Raw genomic sequence first — 22,580 nt, 5'->3', positions numbered from 1 at the left:
TTGGCAGGGTTCTGTAGCTTTTTTCGGCTGGGTAATTAGTGCGTCTGATGTGTAAAATACAATGCAAAATAAAAAAAAAACTGAGGGTGGGGGGGTGCCCGAACGGCCGCGGCAAACCGCTTCGATGCGAAGCGGTCGCCCCACGCGGTCAACGCTACAACGGTTCTGTAGTCGTTCCGTTGAGCGAATTATTGTCCTTGACAAGAAAAAAAAATTTCCGACGCGCTCTGTCACCGCAGCCAAGAGATCGCGCATCAAACGCTGCAGTTTTTCGAGGCCGCGTGGCATTTTACTTCGAGAAGAGTCCCTCTATCGGAAAAGTTATGGACCACGAGGGACGTACTTCTCGCGCCGCTCGGGCACCCCCCCGCTGCAGCGTTCCTTGACATAGGGGTAGTACCGTGACGTCACCAGCCTCGTTTGTGGGCCGCATTATATAACAGAGGGCGGTACCGTTGATCGTTACTACAACGACTTGCGCACAGTGTGTGCAGCCTGCGCCTTTATTCAAGCTAATGTTTAAGCCAACTTGGTCCGGTACCGTGGCTGCTAGCCTGCACAATACAAGATGGGTTAGTCCCACAAAATAACGGCGTTGTGACGTAGGCGGGTGCCCCCTTTACCGACAAGGAACGCTGCTAAGCGGATATACGACGAGCGCGCGAAAACGTGAGGGTCAATAGGACGTCAATAGATTGAATATAAAATCGTCGTGCTGATCGCTCAGATATACGCCAAGAGATACGGCAACCAATTTGGTAGAATGGAATCCGGGGTAGAAATTGGTTTGCATCCCAAAAAACAACGGATGCTCAAACCGCGGAGCTATCAGTGCGTGAGTGTTTTTGACTTCTCAATGCTACTGTAATGTGCATCATTTGATAGTTGTAAGTGCTGCTGCACGCACAGACAAGCGTATAAAGCGACCACACAACACGAGTACCTGTCCCCAAAACAGGTATGCTTGACTTGCAATAATACGTCGTGTGCATTAAGTCAGTCTGCTGATGCATGCCGCGTCACCGCTACTGGTGTCACGTGCTTAGGTAACTTTTTGTCATACTGCAACAGCTCGGAAAATTCCGAGCAATACCGTCGTTATTGAGCACACTTACACTGATATGCAATGCTTATCAAACGAATGCTGTTTAAGCAAGGACTGTCCGAAAATTTCGGTTATAGATAAGAACATCGCTTTGGACTCCGCACTTGTGACACCGAAATGGAGCACTTACCTCGCCGATTTCGAACAGCGTTATGAGAACAGAGAAAAATGTTCCTAATCACAAGATATTGATTCATACAAACATCAACCTCGTAATGTCGGCGATGACAGCTAAGGATAAAGTTTTGCTGCAACCTGGACTGATGACGAAGGTGTTTTCGGGAACAGCTTAGAGCATCCTACTATGTCAGATTAGTCTTGAAAAGGAATACTGAGCGTAAACAAAGAGCTGAACCACGCGCATTTGCCTGCGGTAGTACAATTACCTGCCCAGACACATTCGTTGGCTTAAAGCAGCCAGATCGGCCACCTCGTTATGTTTACGGCTGAAGGAATCAACGGAGAACGCAATGCACACACAGCTGGTAGCGGAGCAGCACTAATTTAGGCTTACGTCCGCAGCGGAATCCGTTTCAGCCGCCACGTTAGGCTTACGTACAGAGCGAGGATGGCGTGGCGAGCAAAGCGGCTCACATGACTTGTTGTCGGTGACGCTGTAGTTGATCGCGGGCGAGCGACTTGCAGCTGCGACGGGCCGCCTGCCTCGCGACATAGGCCCAAGAACAGGCTTTTTCTCAACGGCAGCCAGGGCTGCTTCGGGCGCGGGCTGGATGAACAGAAGTGCCGGGTCCCAACCGCTGGAAGGTCACGCTGGCCGGCCACCGCCGCCGCCACTACGCGCACCCGATCCCTGCTGGTGCAGGGGAAGTATTCGCGCGCGCCAGGCACGCGGTCAGGGATTGATGCGCGATGCGGCGTGAGTGGTGCCCTTCCCTTCGCGAATGCGCACGGAACTGGAAGCCTTGTCAAATGACGTCGCGCTTCGATTTCTTATTAGACCCCGAACAACAAATTATATGCTACAGCTTCGCTATCAAAAATTGATTTTCGAAATTAAGCAGTAAGCTTCGACACTATTATGTTGCTCGTTATGGTATGTTCATAACATAACATAACATAACATAACATAACATAACATAACATAACGAGCAACATAATACATAACATAACATAACGAGCAACATAATAGTGTCGAAGCTTACTGCTTAATTTCGAAAATCAATTTTTGATAGCGAAGCTGTAGCATATAATTTGTTGTTTGGGGTCTAATAAGAAATCGAAGCGCGACGCTACAGCTTCGCTATCAAAAATTGATTTTCGAAATTAAGCAGTAAGCTTCGATGCTATTATGTTGCTCGTTATGTTATTGTGCACTGGCTAAACTGAGGTCGTTATGAATATTAGTAGCCAATACGACGACACTGATAAGCGAATAGAATTGTATGAGAGGCCAGAGAGAACGCGGAATAAGGAGCTTAGAATTTGATCGGGAAAGGCAAAAGGTAACCCCAAGATCATATATTTGCGTGTCATAATGCAGATTTTCGATGTGTGACTGTGGGCGTTCGCGTAAGCAGCACATAGGCGATATTTTCGGGATGTCAAGCGGCCGCAGATTCAGGTGCGACGTCTGCATCGTGCTTGCTGTTTGCGTGGGAGTCTAGTCGACAGCGGAATTTCTGCGACACGAGGTCATTACGTTACTGTTAATTTTAAATTCGTTTATAGGAAAGAAAGAGCACATTATGTGCCACACTTCTTGGCAGAGACCTGAACCGCGCCGTAAAGGAGGGAAAACGGGAATGGGGGGGAAAAAGATGTGCCGTAGTAGAGGACTTCGGAGTAATTTCGAAAAGCTAGGGATCTTAGGCGAGCGTTGACATTGCACATCACACGGAAGCCTTGGCGTTTCTTCTATCAACGAAACGATTATCAGGATGCCTTCCCAGACTTCCCTTTTTATATGACAAAGCAAATGGGGTTAAGGGGGAACGTACCGACGGAAAGCACGCCTTGGAGAGATTAGCTCCGGATGCGCCCAATCCAAAACGAAACATGTCGCCATGATGACTCAACACGTGATCCAAGGTGCATTTTAGCGATGCAGTTTGCATCTGGCAGCTTTCGAAAGGGCCGCCAGAGTTCTTACACGCCTTGGGACGCACGTTTTTATGAACGGTGAAGTATAATATGATTAATATTTCGAGCGAACGTTTGTCACGATGTTCAGAGGGACGATCTAGCCGTTACATATATATTTGCAAAGCTGCGTATAGCATACATTCCGGGAGGCTATACTGCAGCATAGACACAAACTTGCGCGAAGCACTCCGACGTTGTGCGCATGCGTAGACAACGCAGTGACTGCCGTTGGTTGGAACTAAGACTTCCGACAATTCGCCACTCTGCCCGCCTTGGCTATGAAAGGTTCCGGTTCCGTGTTGTAGCGAAGGGAATGACACCACCCACTGATAAACGCAAGACCTCCAGTTTAATACGACACATGCGGGAACCAGTCTTTTCAAAGTGTGCGTTTTCAGGCACGAAGTAAATTGGTCTGATACTTACATTTTGGGTGCGATCAACACGGCTCGCATTTCTTTAAGCTGCTTTGCTATTTAAACCGTACATTCAGCTCAGCGCCTCAAACACTATCGCCTCAGCCGTCTGCTGTCGTCCTCAAAGCAGACAGACTATCTTGCGTGTTGAGCCCCATTTAAAATCCTTGCTCTTCCTGCTGGATAAATAGCTAAAATCGGGCGCCTGGGACAACCCTACACTCTTGACTGCGCATGTTTGCGATGACACTGATACTGTAACAGCATTTCAATGGCTGCACAAATCAAAGTGACAGTGAAAATAACTGTGACCAGACGTATAGTTCTTTTTCTCGGGCTTGCAATCGTCGCGAACACGTTTGTGCGCGTGCACAAAGTGGGTACTACCGTGCATGTTCGGGCATTACCGCTCGGTAATGCTCGGACATTACCTAGCGTTACTTGCCGGGCATTACCGAACACTTCCGAAAAGTTCCAAAGACAGGAGGGGTTAAGTTTTATTCGCAGTTCTTTCGTGAAGAAACTAAAGCGCGAACATTGCAATTATTTACCTGAGGGGCAAGGGATCATTAGAGATGAGTTGGTCAGCACGCAAGCCGGGAAAATCTCACATTTCTGGCTTCCTAACTTGTCCCAGCTGCGCGTTACTATTATATATAAACATTACTTCGAAAACTGCGCCACCTGTACAGCATAGGTTGTGAGGAAACTACCGACTCAACGTGGCCGCGCTACTGTAACGAAGTAGTCACCATTAGAGAAATTTAGCACAGCGTGATCTGCGATCCGCTACCGTGATCCGCCACCACGCGTTCCACTGCGCATGCCCAGATCACTTTGATGCCGATAGATGGCGCCACATACTGGATGTCGGCAAATAGACCTGCCGCACTGGAACCAATCAGCTTGTCCCACGAGCGGTAGAGAGTCACGGGGACGGATCGCGGATCACGGTATGCTAAATCTCTCTATTAAAGCATTGATGTCACGGTGCTAATCTTTAGCAGCCACTTTAGCGTGGGCGGTTACTTAAAAAATAAAGTTGAAATAGGTTATCTCTTTTTTGTAGAAAGAGAGGTGAAAAATAGAGTTTGTGCGAAGTAACGAAACGCTTCCGTTGACATAATCAAGGCTATAGCCGATACGCCGCCCGTCCCCATCTCCCCCATGTACATATAGAAATATGCACCTAAGTTACAGAGGCGGTCATTTAGTGGTGTATGAAACCCGGCGAAAGGCTGCAGGTACACCTAATCGGCTCATCATTATCTGTTCCAGCTTGCACTGTTGAATCTGTGCTCTGCACCACAAAATGGCACCCGTGACGTCACATGAATACTTCCTGTACACTCGTGGATGCGGACAGGAGACGTCCTTAGGGAAGCTGCACCGGTTTTAGATTTCGATGAGTTTCGAGCGGTTGAATGATTATAGCTTGCACTTAAAGAGTGCGAAACATCTTGACGCTAGCGTTTGAAACAATGGCGCAATTAGCGATTAAAGCCTCGACGGCTATCAGGCTTCACTGCACTGCACAGCGACGGGTGGGGGACGCATGATGACGTCATTGACGGTACCGGCACATTTCCTGCATAGACACTCTTCGTTTGAAGAAATAATAACAAAGCTGCCAAAAACAAAGCCCTAGAAATGTTGATTAGCCCCGTGAGAAAAGGCCCAGCAGGACGTGGATGAAGGCAACGAACATCAGAAATATTACCGTGCGTGAAGTCATCACCGAGCTTCACAGCAGAACTTCAGTGCTGTGAGGAGAAGCTCGAGGTTAAATCATCTATTACGCCATCAGTTTGAATACTAGCGCGAAAGCACCTTGCATGCATTATCTACAGCCTATGCAGATTTGAATCCTTGAATATCGCGAAATTCTCGAAAAGTGATGCAGCTGCTCTGGCGCTCATCGCAACAACGAAAAACGAGAGGTTTCCTTTGGCAGTGTCGTCTTTTCTCCTTTTGAAATGTAATTTCATCCTCCCATTTAAGCCGTAGTTACCACTGTAATTATAAAAAGAAAATATCGGTTTTTGTTTTCGTGGTTATAAGTGGCAAGTACATGACACATGGCGGCGTCGACCAGGAAACAGTTTCTGCTGGGAGTATTGCACTACAGTGGACAGTTATGCTAGTCGCCACAAAGCGTGCAGTAACCGTGGTTAGAAAACTGTACCGGTCCCTTCACCAGTGCAATCCAATGAAAAATATATTTAAAAAAAAAGTCTTGCCAAGTAAGTTCGATAACTAGCTGCCCAGTGCAGCCCGAGTTCAAGAGACGAAAAATCTGTCAGGCAAGACTACTTCAGATTTATTTCGTAAGCAGCCAGCAGCCAGAATATGCTAATAAAACGCTGCTCCGCGGAGTTTTTCAAAGTGACCGGCTATGAATTAAAAGCGAAAAAAAAAAGAAACAAAGCGCGCATTTTACAATCACTACACGTAGCCCTCTGTACCTGGCAAATAAATGAACGTGTATAAGCCCGGAATTTCAGCGATGCGGCCTTCTACGTTCAAAATTACTTTGCGAAAGAGTCGCTGCGGCGTCACTAAGTCTTCAATAACGACCTTTTTTTAAAAGAAAACAAAAGTGGCATGCCTCGATCGGTGGTGCGCCCAGTGCGATCGATCCCTGGGAGGCTAGGTACATCATTGCATCACTAGTTCCATGCAGCGGTGTAAAAGACTGAATCAGCGTTAGCCACTCACGGACCGCGTGCACGACGCTGACGGTATGTAAGGACGCTTCACGACTTGTCGTCACACTGACGATTATGCAAATCTGGCCGCCATTCTTAAATAAGCAGTCGAATTGGCGCGGGCCAGTCAGGCGCCCAGAGCACACTAATGATTTACATACAGGAACCCCCTCGAGACTGGTAACCTCATCGACTGTCATGCAGTGCCGATCGTTACTATGATTGCAGAGCCAACGGCGTGAGCCGGTCAGACACAAGGCACAGCAGTATAAATAGACGCTTGAACGCTTTCACGATTGGTTTAACACATTGACCATTGTGCAATGTTGCCCATCGAGACCGACCATCGAATGTCATGCTGCTTTCGCAATCCTTCATTTGCTGCGACCGGGTAGGAGCATCCGGAGTCAGTTTGGGCGACGCGGGATTTCCATCCAATAGGGCTGCGCGGTTTTCTTCGGATACGGGGGTGCAGCCACCGCCTTATGCGAAAATCGCGATCGCGCTGCCGGGAGCATCCGGGCGTGTCGGAGCTCAATCGAATCGAGGGACGATTTTCTCCGCTCTGACGTCACGAATGCCTTGACGTGATGTCACAATGACGTCAGAACCACGTTCCTCCTCTCCTCCCCACTCTCCTCCCTGGCGTGCCCGCGCGCTCCGCCACCGCTCCGGATCAAACCAGCCGAGTCTCGCTGCAATGTCTGTTTTTGCGTTTCGCTTTTTGTTTATTTCCTTTTACTTTCAATTTTTTTTTGTCCGCTCCCCCAATGGCGAGCACGTCTGAGCACGTGTGTCAAAGGAATCGGGGGACTTGCCGAAAAAAGACGGAGATGACAGAAAAGTGTTTCGCAAGAGTGATTGAATTGCGTCACTTGTTTGCTTTTAAGAAAAATTGCGAGATGCTATTCGTTGACGGGATGACCACTAGACGGCAGCAAAGGCGCAGTTCGCTCCGCACAGTTCCAGCGTTGCCCCAGAGATGAAGCGTGTGTGGTGTTATTGTGACCTTTGACGAGCGCACCCGTGATGGAGAGATATCTGCGACGACAATTGACTCCTTTGGCGGTTCATTGATGTTTTATCTTAGCGATTTATTTTGTTTATGTTCTTTTCTACCGTCATCGCCCGCGGGTCCCGGCGATGGGAGGAGAGAGGGGGGGGGGGGGGGGGGAGTAGATATAAAACCTGGAAAGTGCTGGAAGGTAGGATTTCGACCGGCCACGGTTCACTGCTGGAAAAAGGGGGACATATGTAAGGCGACAAGGGCGATAGATAGAAATGAAGCTAGGTTGACGAACGCCAATGACGGGTTTACGTAAGGGGCGAAAATAGTAAAAGTTGAACACGGTTGGCACAGAATAGTAATAGTGTCTTCCCCCAGGAGAGCGAAGGAACAATCGTCCCCCGCAGTTTATGTAACTGTGTATCACCAGTTCAGTACGTAGCCAACTCCGTGACTAATGAATGCCGGTTGGTTTTATGTCGCAACTCACCTGGATACTTCCCTGCCAATCCTCAAAGCCTGAAAAAACTACAGAAAATTTTCTGTTGCTACGACAGAATTTCTGTGCGGTTTTTGACGGGAAATTTGATGTGACAACAGAAATTTCTGTCGTAACATCAGAAAGTTGTGTAGTTACAACTACAGACAACAGAAATATAATACAGAAAAACTACAGAAAATCTGACGTTAACGACAGAACTACCGGATATTTTGTCGTATTTTTGACACGGTTCTGTAGTTTATTTCGACTGGGTTGGGCCGGTAATTTAGAACCTTTTGTTTATTTCGATTCCCTTTTCTTTTTATCCTCCGTCAAGATTGGTCGGACACTGGCAGAATAAAAAAAAAAATTGGTTAATTTGCGGAATGACTGCGTCTCAGTCAATCACGAAAAGCTTTTCTCCCCGCGCTGACAGCACGCTGAAACGAAACGAGTGCTAGTATACGGACGATAAGAACATACTTCTGGCTTCTACTTTTAACAGCTGCGCGAAAGACTTTAACGTAATACTCTACACTTTGTGAAGAAGGGTATAACCACCCGTGGCGACGCGATTTCCGTACATAATTCCGCATTATGCCGAGCGCTATAGACAGTGAGGTTTGCTGTGCGGAGAGAAAGTGGGTTTGACGAGAGAAGCAGCCCGCATGCACCCTTAAAAAACAGCTGCAGCATGATTATACTCCGTTTCACAGGCTGTAAGAAGCACTACAAAAATGTAACGACGACCTAGGCCTCTCACTCACCTTTCAGTATGGCCGTAATCTTCAAAGGTAAGGGTCTAAACCTTTTTTTTTTTTTTTCGAAACAGCTGCTGTAGAAACAACACACGTACTCCGTTTCACAAGCTCTGCGCAGCACTATGCGAAAAGCAAAGGCTACCTGTGCCAATCAGGATGCAGCGCACTGCGTATTTTTGTTACTGCATGTGCATGCCGCAAGTCAGTTTCTGGCGGATGCTACAAGTGCGCAGGAACGCAATCATTTAGTGCAAGCCGCCCTGATTGGCCCAGATTGCCCTTGCCGTTCGTATTGCTGTAAACAGCTTGTAAAACGGAGTGCGAATGTATTTCTGCTATGCTGGAAATTAAGCGCAGAGTATGCCCTGGAAGCGAGCAACCCTGATATCGCGCACAAAGTGAAATGTATGTATGTATGTATGTATGTATGTATGTATGTATGTATGTATGTATGTATGTATGTATGTATGTATGTATGTATGTATGTATGTATGTATGTATGTATGTATGTATGTATGTATGTATGTATGTATGTATGTATGTATGTATGTATGTATGTATGTATGTATGTATGTATGTATGTATGTATGTATGTATGTATGTATGTATGTATGTATGTATGTATGTACGTACGTACGTACGTACGCACGTACGTTGCTACGATAATCTGTCGCTACGATAAACTCACTTTTTCTGCGTGCGTGCGTGCGTGTGCGTGTGTGCGTGTGCGTGTGCGTGTGCGTGAGCGTGCGTGTGTGTGTGTGTGTGTGTGTGTGTGTGTGTGTGTGTGTGTGTGTGTGTGTGTGTGTGTGTGTGTGTGTGTGTGTGTGTGTGTGTGTGTGTGTGTGTGTGTGTGTGTGTGTGTGTGTGTGTGTGTGTGTGTGTGTGTGTGAAAACGGGTTTATCTTCAAAATGAGCCAGAACCAGAAACCGAAACTAAGTCAAATTTTTCCGCTAGAGCTAGACTGTCTATCGATTTAGCTTTTGCAAATTCTTTGAGAAAGAAAGGCGCCAAATAATGCCCGCCAATTATCTTCACAGATACTGCGCAAAATCAACAATGAGTGAGACCCAATATTGAGAGCCTTCTTTCTAATATTCAGCCTTATAGGTCGGACTGTTTCGGGTGTTAATTCCTTCAGCTGTGCTACTTTCTCATCGACTGCCAAGAATATGAAGAGATCGGTGGAAAACCTTAATCCAGAAGGAAACGATAACGATGCAATCATTAGCCCTGTCGCTGATGAAGCAGTTATATGACTCTGCAAGAGAAAATGCTAAAGCGTTTAGTTGAGAGAGTCGGAAGTGGCTTTCTCAATTCAATAAAATAAACAAAACAGCGGAGACAGGGAAAAATGGCCATACTAGCCATTGCCCTGTTGTTTTACGCCCTGTGCACGGCTACAATTACGCTACTATATATAATACAAGCGTGGATTTATAGTGGTGCGAGGAAATAGAATAGCTTTAGTTACATACATTCTAGCTACTTTATCTTTCCGCTGCTGAACTGTGTACAATAGAAAGGAAGACTGTAATATCGGTCTTTGAAGCAATATCCTGTAACACAGCAGTATTTCTGGTCGCTCAATAAATCTATTGTTTTCTACTGCATTCAGATTATAATATATAATAGTTTTAAGCAACATTCTAATAATATTTTATTATTTATTTATTTATTTATTTATTTATTTATTTATTTATTTATTTATTTATTTATTTATTTATTTATTTATTTATTTATTTTATTACTCTGCAAGCCTTCTTTGCTGACAATATTGGGTCAGATATATAGATTTTGACATCGTAATTAAACCGCCAAATAAAAAAATTATTTGCTGATATTGCCTAAACATTTGCATGACATTTCATTAAATTGGGGTGCTGAATTTCTCCAATCTATGAAGCATGTATAAAAAAAGCTCCGACATCGATACAGTTCACGCTTATAAGAATCTTTCGTGCTTTTTCTAAGTTGAGTTCTGGTTGGCGTTCTGGCTCTTGTCCAAAAAAAGAAAAAAAAAACAATATATGCACACCCGTCTTTATTATAGCAAATTATTTTTTTAAAACCAGACATTTAATGAACGTTTAACGCGTATGTCATTACTGTCCAACGATAATCCGGATCTGAACTGTTCATAAGACAGAGCCAAGCGATGCGGCGCCTCCGCGCACAGTGGGTGGTATGTGCGTTGGTTGAGATGTAAATGAAAGATAGCAACGAACACAAACACAGAAAGAGTAGACATTACGAATACACATATATGGCTCAACATTGGTACGAGAAAAGAAAAAAAGATATAAGGGGGAGGGCCAAAATAAGTACAGCGAACGAAAAAAAAAAATGGAAATGAAAACTTGGCCTCCATTGTCCATTGTTACATATCCGCGTGCAGCGTATCGCATGTCTATTATTTATTGCTTATTTTTGCTCTTGTACCGCAGTGGCGCTTTGCGATGCCTCACATTACCTCGCATCAGCCTGTGCCACCCTCTGTAGGAGAATCCGCTCAACATTACGGGCACACGCCACAAAAATGAAAACAGAACAAAAAGCAGCAAGCACTCGCTATATCGAGCAAGCAAACACTATGCGTCCTTTGTGCTCGAGGTGCTGTGAGGCAAGCCGCTTATCGGCGCGCCTAAGTGCGCTTGGATAACCGCACATAGCGAAGTTATTATGCAGGCATAATCTGGGGGGATGTCACGGAAAGAGAGAGAGAGAGAGTGAAGGGGTATCTTTTTTCCGTTGCTCCGACAACTGATCGAACGACCCCCACCCATTATGAGCTGCGCGCAGTCAATTTGAAGCCGCTCTTCGCCACGTGCTTGTATAGCGAGCATAGTCGGAGGGGGAGAGAACACTCATACGCCACTAAAAGCGGGAGAGGGTGTATTGTTTGAACGCGGCTGATGCCCCCGAAGAGTGCTGTGAGAAGTGTCGAACAAAGCTCATTTTAAGAAGGCGTCGTGCGCCCGGCAACGCAGTCGACGATAGTAATTTTGAGCGGGGAGCATTAGCAGCGCACGCGATATTTCATCGGCGCGTGGCGATAGGACATTGATTTATTTTTAAGTGCTGCGCATTCTTTGTGTACTAACCGTCTCGAAGGCGCACCGCCGTGGATTCGTATCGACCAGAAGGTGCGGACAGGTTACCTTGCAGCGTCAGCATTCCTGCGGCTCATACTCAGCGGTGCTCCTTTTGGATGGTTGATTGCTTGACGGGGCTTAGCGTCCCAAAGTGATTCAGGCTATGAGAGACACCGTATTGGAAGACTCCGGAAATTTCGACCACATGGGGTTCTTTAACGTGCACTGACACCGCACAACACAAGGGCGCCTCCATCGCCTTCATCGAAGAGCGGCCGCCGCGGCCGGGATTCGATCCAGCATCTTTGGGCACTATAAGTCCTCTTTCTCAAACTTGTTTATGCCATAATCCTCTCCTTTTTCACAGCGCGTCGCGATATGAATGGCCCAACAAGGTGTGCGGTCCGGCAGCCCTCTATTTTCGCCTGAGGATTTCTTCCCCCCCCCCCTCTTTTTTTTTTTCGCTATGGCATGAGTAGCATGGGCCGAGTTCACAACTAATTTCGTGCTTTCCAACAGAGCTCTTTGGAAAAAAAAGGCTAACATAAAACCTTTCGCATTCGCTGCCTTTCTAGAATTTCACGATGTCGGCTAAGCTTTTATTATTACTGTTACGCAGCAGGCTATGTCCGCACTATGGCGTTCACGGCTACTCCATCCCAAAGCGCTTTTAGAGTGAACTGCTAGCTAATTATTAGGGCGTGGCGCGACGGTTTTCTTACGTGCGCTGCTGTACGCGCGATCTCGCCAGCCAGTTATGCACGTTAGAAGCAACGTGTTCCACTCAACCGCAAGAAGTTGTCAGATTCAGCATACTGCGGCGACAGACGCATTATACTCTTCCCTATCAGTGTACATGGGTTCTCGTCCCGCGCATGTCCTGCAGCCCCCGAGCACGCGCATAAACCATCTGAAAGCGAGACACCATCACCTCACAGCAGTGGCGCTACTAAACCGCAATAGAGAGTCGTAGCATAGCTCGATCCGCTGCTAGCCACTCTATCGCTGCCGCGGGTTCTGCTGCGCATGCGCAGATCGTCTTGAGAGCGCCAGGTGGCGCCGCATGTTGGTCGACGGCCTGCGCGCATACGTACCACGTCGGAACCAACCAGCATGTACGCACTGCATTCTCGCGGTGGAGACTCATGGTAGCGAATAGCGCTATGATAACTCTAATTGACCCGCACTACTGAGCTTTCTCAATCTACGAATTACTGTGTGGATGACGAAAAACCAAACGATGAAGAATGGAATAGAGAGGAACAGCAGTTCGTGAAGTGAATGCAGTCGCACCACGGCTATAACGAATGAAACGAAAAACAGCCTATACAAAGCCTATACTTAGCCTATACAAAGCGCGCGAGTGTCCGCTATGCCGACGTGCATAGCACCGCATAATCCGCGTGTGAAAATGTTAGAAGTTAATAGCATAGTTCTTTTACTTTTGACCGCGCCTGCTGTGCGTGGAGCTCGCAGACATCGCCTGCTAGGAAACCAATCAATCACATCTATCTGGAATACAGATGGATAAAAGAAGAACTGCGTGAACTAACAAAAACGGTAAAAATCAACCTCTACGTCAGCCTGCCTACAATAATTGTTAGTGACCATAATGCTTTAGTTAGTGCTTTGTTCGCTCGTCCTGCCTGTCGCGTTGAACACTGTATAAGTATGGCTCGTATTTCGACAGAATTTTGTCTGCTGCAGACCACTGTGTCCTTTGTATTCCTGCGCTGTAATGATAAAGTTTGCGATCGATGCGGCCCACAGCTGGCATGAGGTACGCATGTGCTATGACAACGCAGATACCGACTAAAGCCAAGGAGATTTCCACCATGAGCCCGTTAAGTGCTATCAGCGCGCTTCCCGAATGTCCAACGGAGCCTCACTAATGCATTGTCGGTATAGGAGATACGGAGCTCAAATCCGAATTTCGCGGGCAAACCATCCCATTCTTGTGATAAGTTTGGGGCGCAGGCTCCAGGTAGCTGGCGACGCGGGAATTCCATCCCAGGCAAATAAATTTACCGCTGCGGACAAAAGTAAATGGAGCACGCTATTTCCTTCTAAATATTTGTCAGGCGCTGCATAATTTAAACTGGCAGTCGTGGTATGTACGAACCGGTAGTAGACGCCAGTGCCCTTTCACTCGGACAAATGTTGCTTTATTATCTCCAGTGCAAGAGGCGTGATTTTAATATGAAGGGGAAAGCTTGCTCCGTTTACTTATGTCCGCACCTGTGCCATTCGATTACCTATCAGTTCGGTACGCGCTGGATTATACGAAAAAAAAAGCAAACAAAAAAACATCACAGAGTAAGACAGGGAGAGTGCAGGATGTCGGATTCCTCTTTGACTCTAATACACGCGTTATGCGTGAATATTGTGAGCCGACATATCGCAAAGCTTTCGCGCGTACAGCGGCAGGCAACATGAAAATGTTAGAGCACTGGCGGGCAGCCGCGCAGCAAGTCGTAGCAGTTGCCATGGCCTCCGAGATCACCTCTGCGCGCGCGTTAGGCGATCTCGGAGATCATCGAGTTACCGATTCGATGCCCCCATGTAGCACATGGGGGCGCGCATCTGCAATTGTGCATGCGCAGTACACGCTAGTCTGGTTCGGTGTATACATCTACGCTAATTCGTGCCCCTATACGCTAAACGTATGCATAGTGTGACCGTTGTCTGCAGTTTTAGTTTCAGAATGCAGGCGCTGCACGCGCCAAAGTTACGAGTTCCACGCAGAAAGAGGGAAATAGGGAGCGAGCAGGCGTGACTCACAAGACACGCGGCCGCTCCACACGGGGGCCAGGTTGTCGGCCGGGGGATTTCGCGTCGAACCTTTGGACTCGTTGGACAGCCGCCGATCGGGCTTGTCGGCGGCAAGGGTCAGTCCAGTGGCTGAGCTGGCTGCACGGTGGCACGGAACACAAGCAGAGAGCCACGCTTCACTCAGTCATCATTTCGCGAAAGACAGCTGTACGTTATATATGGGACGAGCCCGCTTATGCAGTGTGTACTCCGGTAGAGGAAAAAAACTGCGAGGACAGAACGGATCGTCCGTTGTTCGGCTAAGAAATGCGCGATTACGCAACGCGAGAAGACGAGGCCAAGAAGCACGTCGGGCAACACTGGTTTCGGGACAAAAAAGCCACAGTAACTATCTCACTTCTTACTGGGAATTTTAACCACGTCGGAATCTAGGGAATGATTTTGCTTCCATCGAAACGCAAAAGAAAATGTCAGAGCACGTTTAGGGACTCAGTCTGGCAGGAATTATTATGAAGCCCTCCGCTACGGCACCTCGTTCACCATTTCTTCCATTCCCTCCTTCGTATCCTCCACCCACGGTTAAGATGACACCTAATAACTGAGATAGCGACTGTGGCGTTTCCTCCCTGAAAAAAAAAAAAAAAAAAATTCCCTCGAACCAGCAGAATTCCCGGCCACAGAGGTATTTGCGTGCAAGAGGAGCTGCTTAAACAGACAGCAAGACGCATTATTTTCCCTAGTAAAAATTCTATCTCTGGTACTTTCTAGCTACGTTAACGGTTGCCCGGCTGACTAAGACATTTATAGGCAAGAAAATCGGATTTATACATCTTACTGCCAATCTATTCAAATCTATGACGTCCTTACCACAATAGACCGGTTTCCAATGTTGTAAAGGGAGCAGGAAAGGCTAATTGTAGGTTGGATCCATGTCTTAAATGGTTATATATTCAGTTTATCTGAATACTGCAAGAACTAGAAAACGAACAGAAGAATCAGCAACCCATCATTCGTCTCCGCTGCGAAAACAATTTTAGGCTAGTTTACCCGACGCCGATCATATCGGCAGTCAAAAATGATGCTCAATCTTATCTTTCCCGCACAGCTCTGAAAAACAAGCAAACAAACAAACAGGTTGCGGCGGCGCACCCCACTACGCCCCTTCCCGCTGCGTCACTTAAAGACCCTAGATCCGATTTTTCAAAGAATCGAGGAACTTTAGCGTCACCTGGGAGCGCCCAGGAGACACCCAGCTGACGCCTAGTTGATGCCAACGGGCACGGGGCGGACAAGAACGCGCGGTAAGGTGTCACCCTATTTGGTTGCGAGCGGTCGCCAGGAACAGTTCTTTAAAAACAAACAAACAAAAAAAGTATTTCTAAACCGTACGGTTCAACCCCACCTACCCCTTAAATTTGACACGGATCCTCACAAATGGCATCCCTCATTATTGCTAGATGTGAAGATAAAGATAATATCCGGGTCACTCCTCAGAGTGCGAATAACGCTGTAGCACAGCCTCCAAGATTCGCGCTATAAAATCAGTGTCGACGCACGCATTTTACTTACGAAATTGGCCGGCGAGGGCGACACTTGCGTTTCGTTAAAAGGCCAACCATCTGTTCTCACCGTGCCGTTAATAGAATAATTTACTCCTATCATCCATAAACCTAGGAATAAAAATACTGCAATAAACTGCGGTGAATTTATTGGGTTCGGAGACGCAGTCTTGTCTTGAAAGTTTAGCCGTTTCACTACATGTCTTGAACAGCCCTATATTCAGTTCGTCTGAACATTGAAAGCGGCCGGGAAATCTGCTAACCTCCACGACTCGGATGAGGCTAAGAAGCACGTAAGAGAAATTCGGTTCCAGGAAAAGAAAGCCACAGTAAGTAGAAAACGATCAATATTTACGCACAGAATTTCATAAAATAAAACCTTCTGGCTACTTCTCTCTTGGTTTATCGTAATTGGGGCAAAGTGTGCACTGACAGAGAGCCGTGAAGAAAAAAAGAATGACACAAAGACAATCTAAGCTTAAATTTACGCCGGCAGTGCCAAAAGGAACGCACCGCTTAATCTTATATAAAGCAGCCTAATATATCTATGCATGCTTAATATCGAAATGCAGCTCTGTATTCCAAGTTTGCGTCATTTTCACAAGTGTGGCTACCTCCCTAACCGCTCGACTCATCTGATTGGTTGAAACTCCGCAATATGATTGCACTACCACTTCCGGTTCCGGCGTTTCCACCAATCAGATGACTGGAGGTCAGGGAGATGAGACTTTCGAAAACGATGCAAACTCGGAATACAAACCCTGCACAGCTATACTAACCATAACTGCAGTATGCACGTCAGCGCCAGGGCAGTACGCAGCGAAGAAATAGATAGAAAAAATGCACTTTGCTGTCCGCAGTGTTGTACAGGCAAAGAAGGCTACGTGCGGACAAACAAATCACATATACGCAAGCGCTTACTTCAAAGCCAGTAGCTGTATGCTCCAGTTTTGCCGTATTTGCTTTACAGCGCTCAGTTTCAGAAATGTACGTAATATTGGTTAGGGACGCAGAGTTTTTCAAGTTGACCGTGGTCTATAGCAAGATCGACGATATTGAGTGACCCGTTGTGTTATACAGGAAACCGGTGCCGAGAAGACCTGGTGAGCCCGCCGCTAAGTGCAGCGTTCCTGAAAGGCTTTCCCGACGCAGCTCAACAACAACCTTCCGCACAGAGACCCCATTCGGTGCTGGATGCCTTGACAGGAGAGCGCTAAACAACCTCCTACCTCCTGTTGGCCACGTCATCCAGTTGCAGAGCGTTTCCAACGCTTTGGCGGCGTCAGTGCTAGCTCCGAGATATCCTGCCAGCGTGCCGGGCCCACTTGCGCACAAAGACCGCCGCCTATCACCACGCACAAACAAGCGCCACCACCACCAGCCACCACAGACCACCACCAGAACCAAGCGCGCACGGAAGATCTTCAGCTTGCAGCCTTCGGTATCCCCAACGACGCACAACGAGCGCGCGTACGGAGTTTCACCGGTTGAGCAAAGGTATTGCACACGGGCGCAGTATCACACACCGCGCATGCACGGAATACGCAGAGAACAGCACCGCCTCTGCCGCACAGCGAGCAGGACTGTCGGGAACCGACGGACGCTGTGATACCGCTTGCTTCGGCACGAACAAAAGCCATAAACGTCATAACCCGAGCACAGTTCCGAAGCTGGGACTTGGACGCAGCACGACAGAAGCCATCAGCACAGAATCTGGATCGGTGTGCACAATGCATTCGATCGGCGCTGCAGTATGAGCGACGTCTGAACTTTCGTTACAACAAAGAAAACATGTGTCGCATACAAGTTCGTCGCCTGCTCGTCCCGCCCTGGCTACGCAGCCCTTTAGTACTTGGAACGTTTTTTTTTCATCCCGTGTCCTGTCCTCTAGGAGGATAGCTGGAGATTCGCGGTTCACTTTGTCGCTGTGCGGCTCGTGGTATACCGTTGCCTGCACTGCACGTAAGGGAACGCGAAACAGGTTCGCGAGGCGTCATTGTGCAGATTGTGCGCGTGTGTAGCGCGTATCGTTTCGCAATGCGGCATCCGGCCAACGACAGCGCTACCAGCAACCTGGTATACGCGTAAGTCACTGCGCGCGCAGCCATGTCGGAATATACAGGGGCGACTTCCGCGCCAAAGCATGCACACATCGTCCGCCTGAGTGCACCATCGACACTCCTGACCGTGGTGCGACGCAAGATTACCACTTATCCGGGCCTCTGGGAAACAAAGAAAGAAAAAGAGAGGGAACGGAAGGGAAAAGGCGGAAGTGATGCTTGCAACTGAGCTAGCAATGTGCGATCTTTCCTTGCGATGCTGTGAGGTACCTTGGAGCTGGCGCACGGCCCGCGACCAAATGCCGTGAAAATGGTCTGGTTTGTTTTGTGGGCTCTAACGTCCCAGAGTGGGTCAGGCTATGAGGACTTCCCACCCCACCACCACTAAAGAGGCTTTGGAGACCTTCCAACTTGAATGCTCGAGTGCGGCACAAGCTGCTCTCGCCTACCGGGTTCGAGAGGCGGTGGGATCTTGGCGGCATCCCGGACTATAGGGACGCGGGCCAAAACATGCCGGCATTCACCATCTACACCAACATATCCTCTTTCTTGCACAATAAAGGTTCTCTATCTCTTAGGCTATGAGAGGCGCCGTAGTGAAGGTCTCCGGAAATTTCGGCCACCTGGAGTTCTTTAACGTGCACTGACATCGCACAGCACATGAGCGCCTTGCTCTTCGCCTCCATCGAAATACAGTCGGATTCGATTCCGTGTCATTGGATTCAGCAGTCAAGCGCCCTGACCACTGAGCCGCCGCGGCGATGCTATCGTGGAAATGGGTACACCACCTGCCCTTTGGGATAACTCTTACTCGCGCTGATTTCAATGAGCCATCACTGCGACAGTTCATACACTTCTCTTCGTGTCCCTGTTCCAGTCTAGAGCCCGGATTCGTTACTCACAGTAAGGTCATCCGTGTGCAAGAAGCTAGTTGATGCTGGTGTCTGAATAAGTGTTTAGAACGCTTTCAGAAAACATTATTGGGATACTGCTTCTTCCTACCAAGTATTAAGCCGCAAAAATTAAATTTTAAAATGCTTGTGAGAGCAGAACGGGTAGCCGGCGTACAAAAGGGTTGGTGGCCGCCGCAAACCTGTGGTCCGTTTGAGAATCGCGCAGAGCGGAAAAATCTCGAATGGCAGAAAAACTCGCCGCGGCAGAGTTCAATTGCCACATATCAGGAGGCGGTGACGTAGTACCAGAGATGTAGCATTATGGGGCCGCCTAAATTATCGAGAAATCCCCGCGACGAAGCGGTTGCAAATAAGTTCATGAGGGCGTCGGAAAAACTGGCACACTTCCAAGGTGGTGTGCTCTCCATACTGGAACTGTTTCCCCACTACGACAATAGAGAACTGAATAAGCGAACCCCTCATAACGCGTGTTCTGCTTAAGTAACTGTTAAGCCAGGTTTGACGGCTAAGTTCGCAAAATACCGGCATGAACTGAAGACCAGCTCATCGATGAGCAATAAAACAACTGCAAGTTCCTAGCAAGAGGCGTGGATATAAAGGGTCTCCCCTTTCTGAAGCAATCATCCGAACATACACCTGAACACCATCACATCAGCGAGACAGTTTCCAGACCGAGCCGGGATTCTCGGCCTTGGGGTCGCACGCCTCCGTTTCGCTCGAGCCCCATCGGAACGCCATTAGCTTCATCCGCACCGCCAAGGCAAGCGGCCGCCTTCCTGGTCGCACGATAAGAAGCATGGTTATCTCCCGTCGACCGCCGCTTCGAAGCTTTGCGGTCGAGGCCATCCAAAACGCTGCCGCTGCTGCGGCCGCCTTCTGTGCCGGAGGGACGTGAGGCTGTACGCAAATGCCGGTCGAAAGAACGCGTCTATGTCCCCCGCAAACAGCGACAGCCCCTGTCTACCAAAACCAAGTGTACGTGTACAGAGAGTTCGACGTTGTAAGAATGGAGTCGTTCCAGAGGAAGCTATGAGGAAAGGGGTAGTGGCATAGGAATCTTCATCGAAACGATCGAAGACGTCTTACGCGTACCCGCGGAAGGAAAGAAGGACCGAGAGAGGAGGAAATCTTGATGGAAAATTTCGATCGAACCAAATGCTCACGACTTTCAAGTACTCTGAGTATCGGTGTTCGCGTAACGATTCAACAATAAAGGGACCTTGGAGGAAAGTAAGCTTGTATTCAAGCCGGAATCGCGTCCCCATTTGTTTTGTTATTTGGACGCATTTGACACGCTGTCAGACGCTATAAGTCGGGCATGATGACAAGTATACGACACACTGTTCGAAAAAGTAGTTGTCTCATAACGGGACAGGAGCTTACGCCAGGAATACGACCTTTTTGAGGGAGCAGCCGGAATCTCGAAACAACTGCAGCGCAAGAAAGGCATTCACGCTATAGGAGCGCGCGCGCGCAACACACACACACACACACACACACACACACACACACACACACACACACACACACACACACACACACACACACACACACACACACACACACACACACACACACACACACACACACACACACACACACACACACACACACACACACACACACACACACACACACACACACACACACACACACACACACACACACACACACACACACCAGGCAAGATGCAAGTACAATCCCATTACGCCCGCGGTTAGACGAAGCAATATAAAAGGATTCGTGCGTTATGGGAACGGGCTTTGTTCAAGAGCAACGTTACGACTGTCTTGAAGGTCGCGAATAGAAGTAAGAACAACAAGAGAGGAAGAGGACAAGCGAAAGCAGAAACGCTCCGCTATCTTGTTTGCCGACAGTCTATGTCCATGAGTTGTCACAGAGAGCAACTTCTCTCCTCGCTGCCGCCAGCATGCCCATAGCTCGCGAGCACTATCTACTGGTATACGAGTGCCGAGATGAACGGGAGAGGGGCAGAGCGAGAATGGACCATCTCACCGCGCTAGAGGGGCTTTCAAGAGCGCAAACATAAGCGCGAGTACACGCACGCACCATTCAGTCCACAACGCGTCCCTGTCAACACCAGGAGCCCCACACGGACGAAAAAGATCCAAAACATCCGGCCGCATCTCTCAACATCTCTCAAACACGAGAGAGTGTTCGTTGTAGAGCATGCAAGGCCTCTAACTAGATCGCCTTGCGACACCGCACGCCGCGAGACGCTCTTACAGTACAGCAACAACCGAAGGACGAGGACTTTTGCAATGCTAGAATTTTCCAGTGAGGCCCGAATATGTCGGAAAGACGGGAGCATTTGTGGGAGAAAGCGCGCATAAAACCTAGCCAGATGACACACACGAAGCGCGTCGTACATGAACTCGCAGCTGTGTGCACGTCTTTTCCACGTGACCATAATAGGCTAGCTGGAAGTTATTCTATGATTGATCGACCTCTATTCACTTTTACGTTCTGAAGCAACACTATGGGCTGTAAGTTTTCGGATCGAGCGAATAGTATATTTGACAAACTGAATATGAACCGTGGAAGACATAATGAAATACGAACCGGATATTTTTGCGAACATTCGCTGCTGTGAACATTCGTATTATCAGTGCAAAACAATAAATGAACTTGCAGCGGCAGTGCGGTCAGATGCTGCGCTTATGAAGTCACTGTTCTAGCTATCAGAAGACTCAAACCTGAAGCTCCATAACTATATGTACACAAAGATGTCAGCATCTAAAACTAAACTCACAGTGAGTCTCAACTGCAGCGCAATTCGCATTAGGAATGTGTGTGTGTGTGTGTGTGTGTGTGTGTGTGTGTGTGTGTGTGTGTGTGTGTGTGTGTGTGTGTGTGTGTGTGTGTGTGTGTGTGTGTGTGTGTGTGTGTGTGTGTGTGTGTGTGTGTGTGTGTGTGTGTGTGTGTGTCATGTGTGTGTGTGTGTCATGTGTTCCTGCAGTTATGTCTCGAGACCGAGCCAACTAGCTTAAAGGGTCGTCTAACTGGCGTAAACTTCATGACAGCCAAGTCATGCGTATTGGAAAATTACCACTACAGTTGACGATAATATCGTAAATGCTACCGGTACAATATCTCTGTACGTGAGAGTGACTAAGAGCTGCGTGTATGTGACCTGTGAATTCCGAAATAGTGCATCAAGGCTTGGTTCACTAAGCCTGTCTTTGCCTCGTCACATCGCCCAATTTCCCATGCCATGAATGAGCACAGTGAACGCCGCCATACCGATGACCCGCGTCGAGGAGCTGGCATCCCTCTCGCGCAGAGCGATCTAGGAAGCACGCAGTTCGAAGTTCAAGGGGACCCTATTATTGAAATTATTGAATCAGTCGTCAAAGAAAACCACGGCGTGAGCTATCCCAGCTCAGTACCAATTATTAGAAAACCATTCCAGAATTCATTCATATAAATATACATTTAATGTGCACTATTTCTCTTGTTCTGCGAACTAAACAGAAGGATATTCGATTCCTCGAAAATTTTGAACGTTTGCACGCGTCCAACCACGAGGCATACCATGATAAGGAAGTGATTACGCATGAGTTCCACACACAGGGTTA

General features: G+C 47.9%; 1 protein-coding gene across 5 annotated transcripts in view; it reads right to left on the bottom strand.

Annotated features, from left to right (window-relative positions):
- The window catches only part of Pka-C1 (Protein kinase, cAMP-dependent, catalytic subunit 1), a 410,566-nt gene that overhangs the window by 100,123 nt on the left and 287,863 nt on the right, over positions 1-22,580 (bottom strand). Inside the window, exons 1-2 of one of the 5 annotated variants that reach the window (XM_084577416.1) lie at positions 17,237-17,363; positions 14,458-14,586 (exon numbers count right to left, since the gene is read on the bottom strand). The exons of 2 other annotated variants lie outside the window; for them this stretch is intronic. In XM_084577416.1, coding sequence (XP_084433542.1) covers positions 14,458-14,586; positions 17,237-17,255 — 148 coding nt within the window. In that variant the 5' untranslated portion in view covers positions 17,256-17,363. Of the gene's footprint in view, positions 1-14,457; positions 14,587-17,236; positions 17,378-22,580 lie in introns of those variants that run through there. 2 more of the 5 variants (XM_084577413.1, XM_084577419.1) reach the window with 2 other exon arrangements.

This window comes from Amblyomma maculatum, chromosome 8 (assembly GCF_055883805.1).
Source record: "Amblyomma maculatum isolate TAMU_Amacu chromosome 8, ASM5588380v1, whole genome shotgun sequence".
NCBI lineage: Eukaryota > Metazoa > Arthropoda > Arachnida > Ixodida > Ixodidae > Amblyomma > Amblyomma maculatum.
This window is presented reverse-complemented; position numbering and strand designations above follow the sequence as displayed.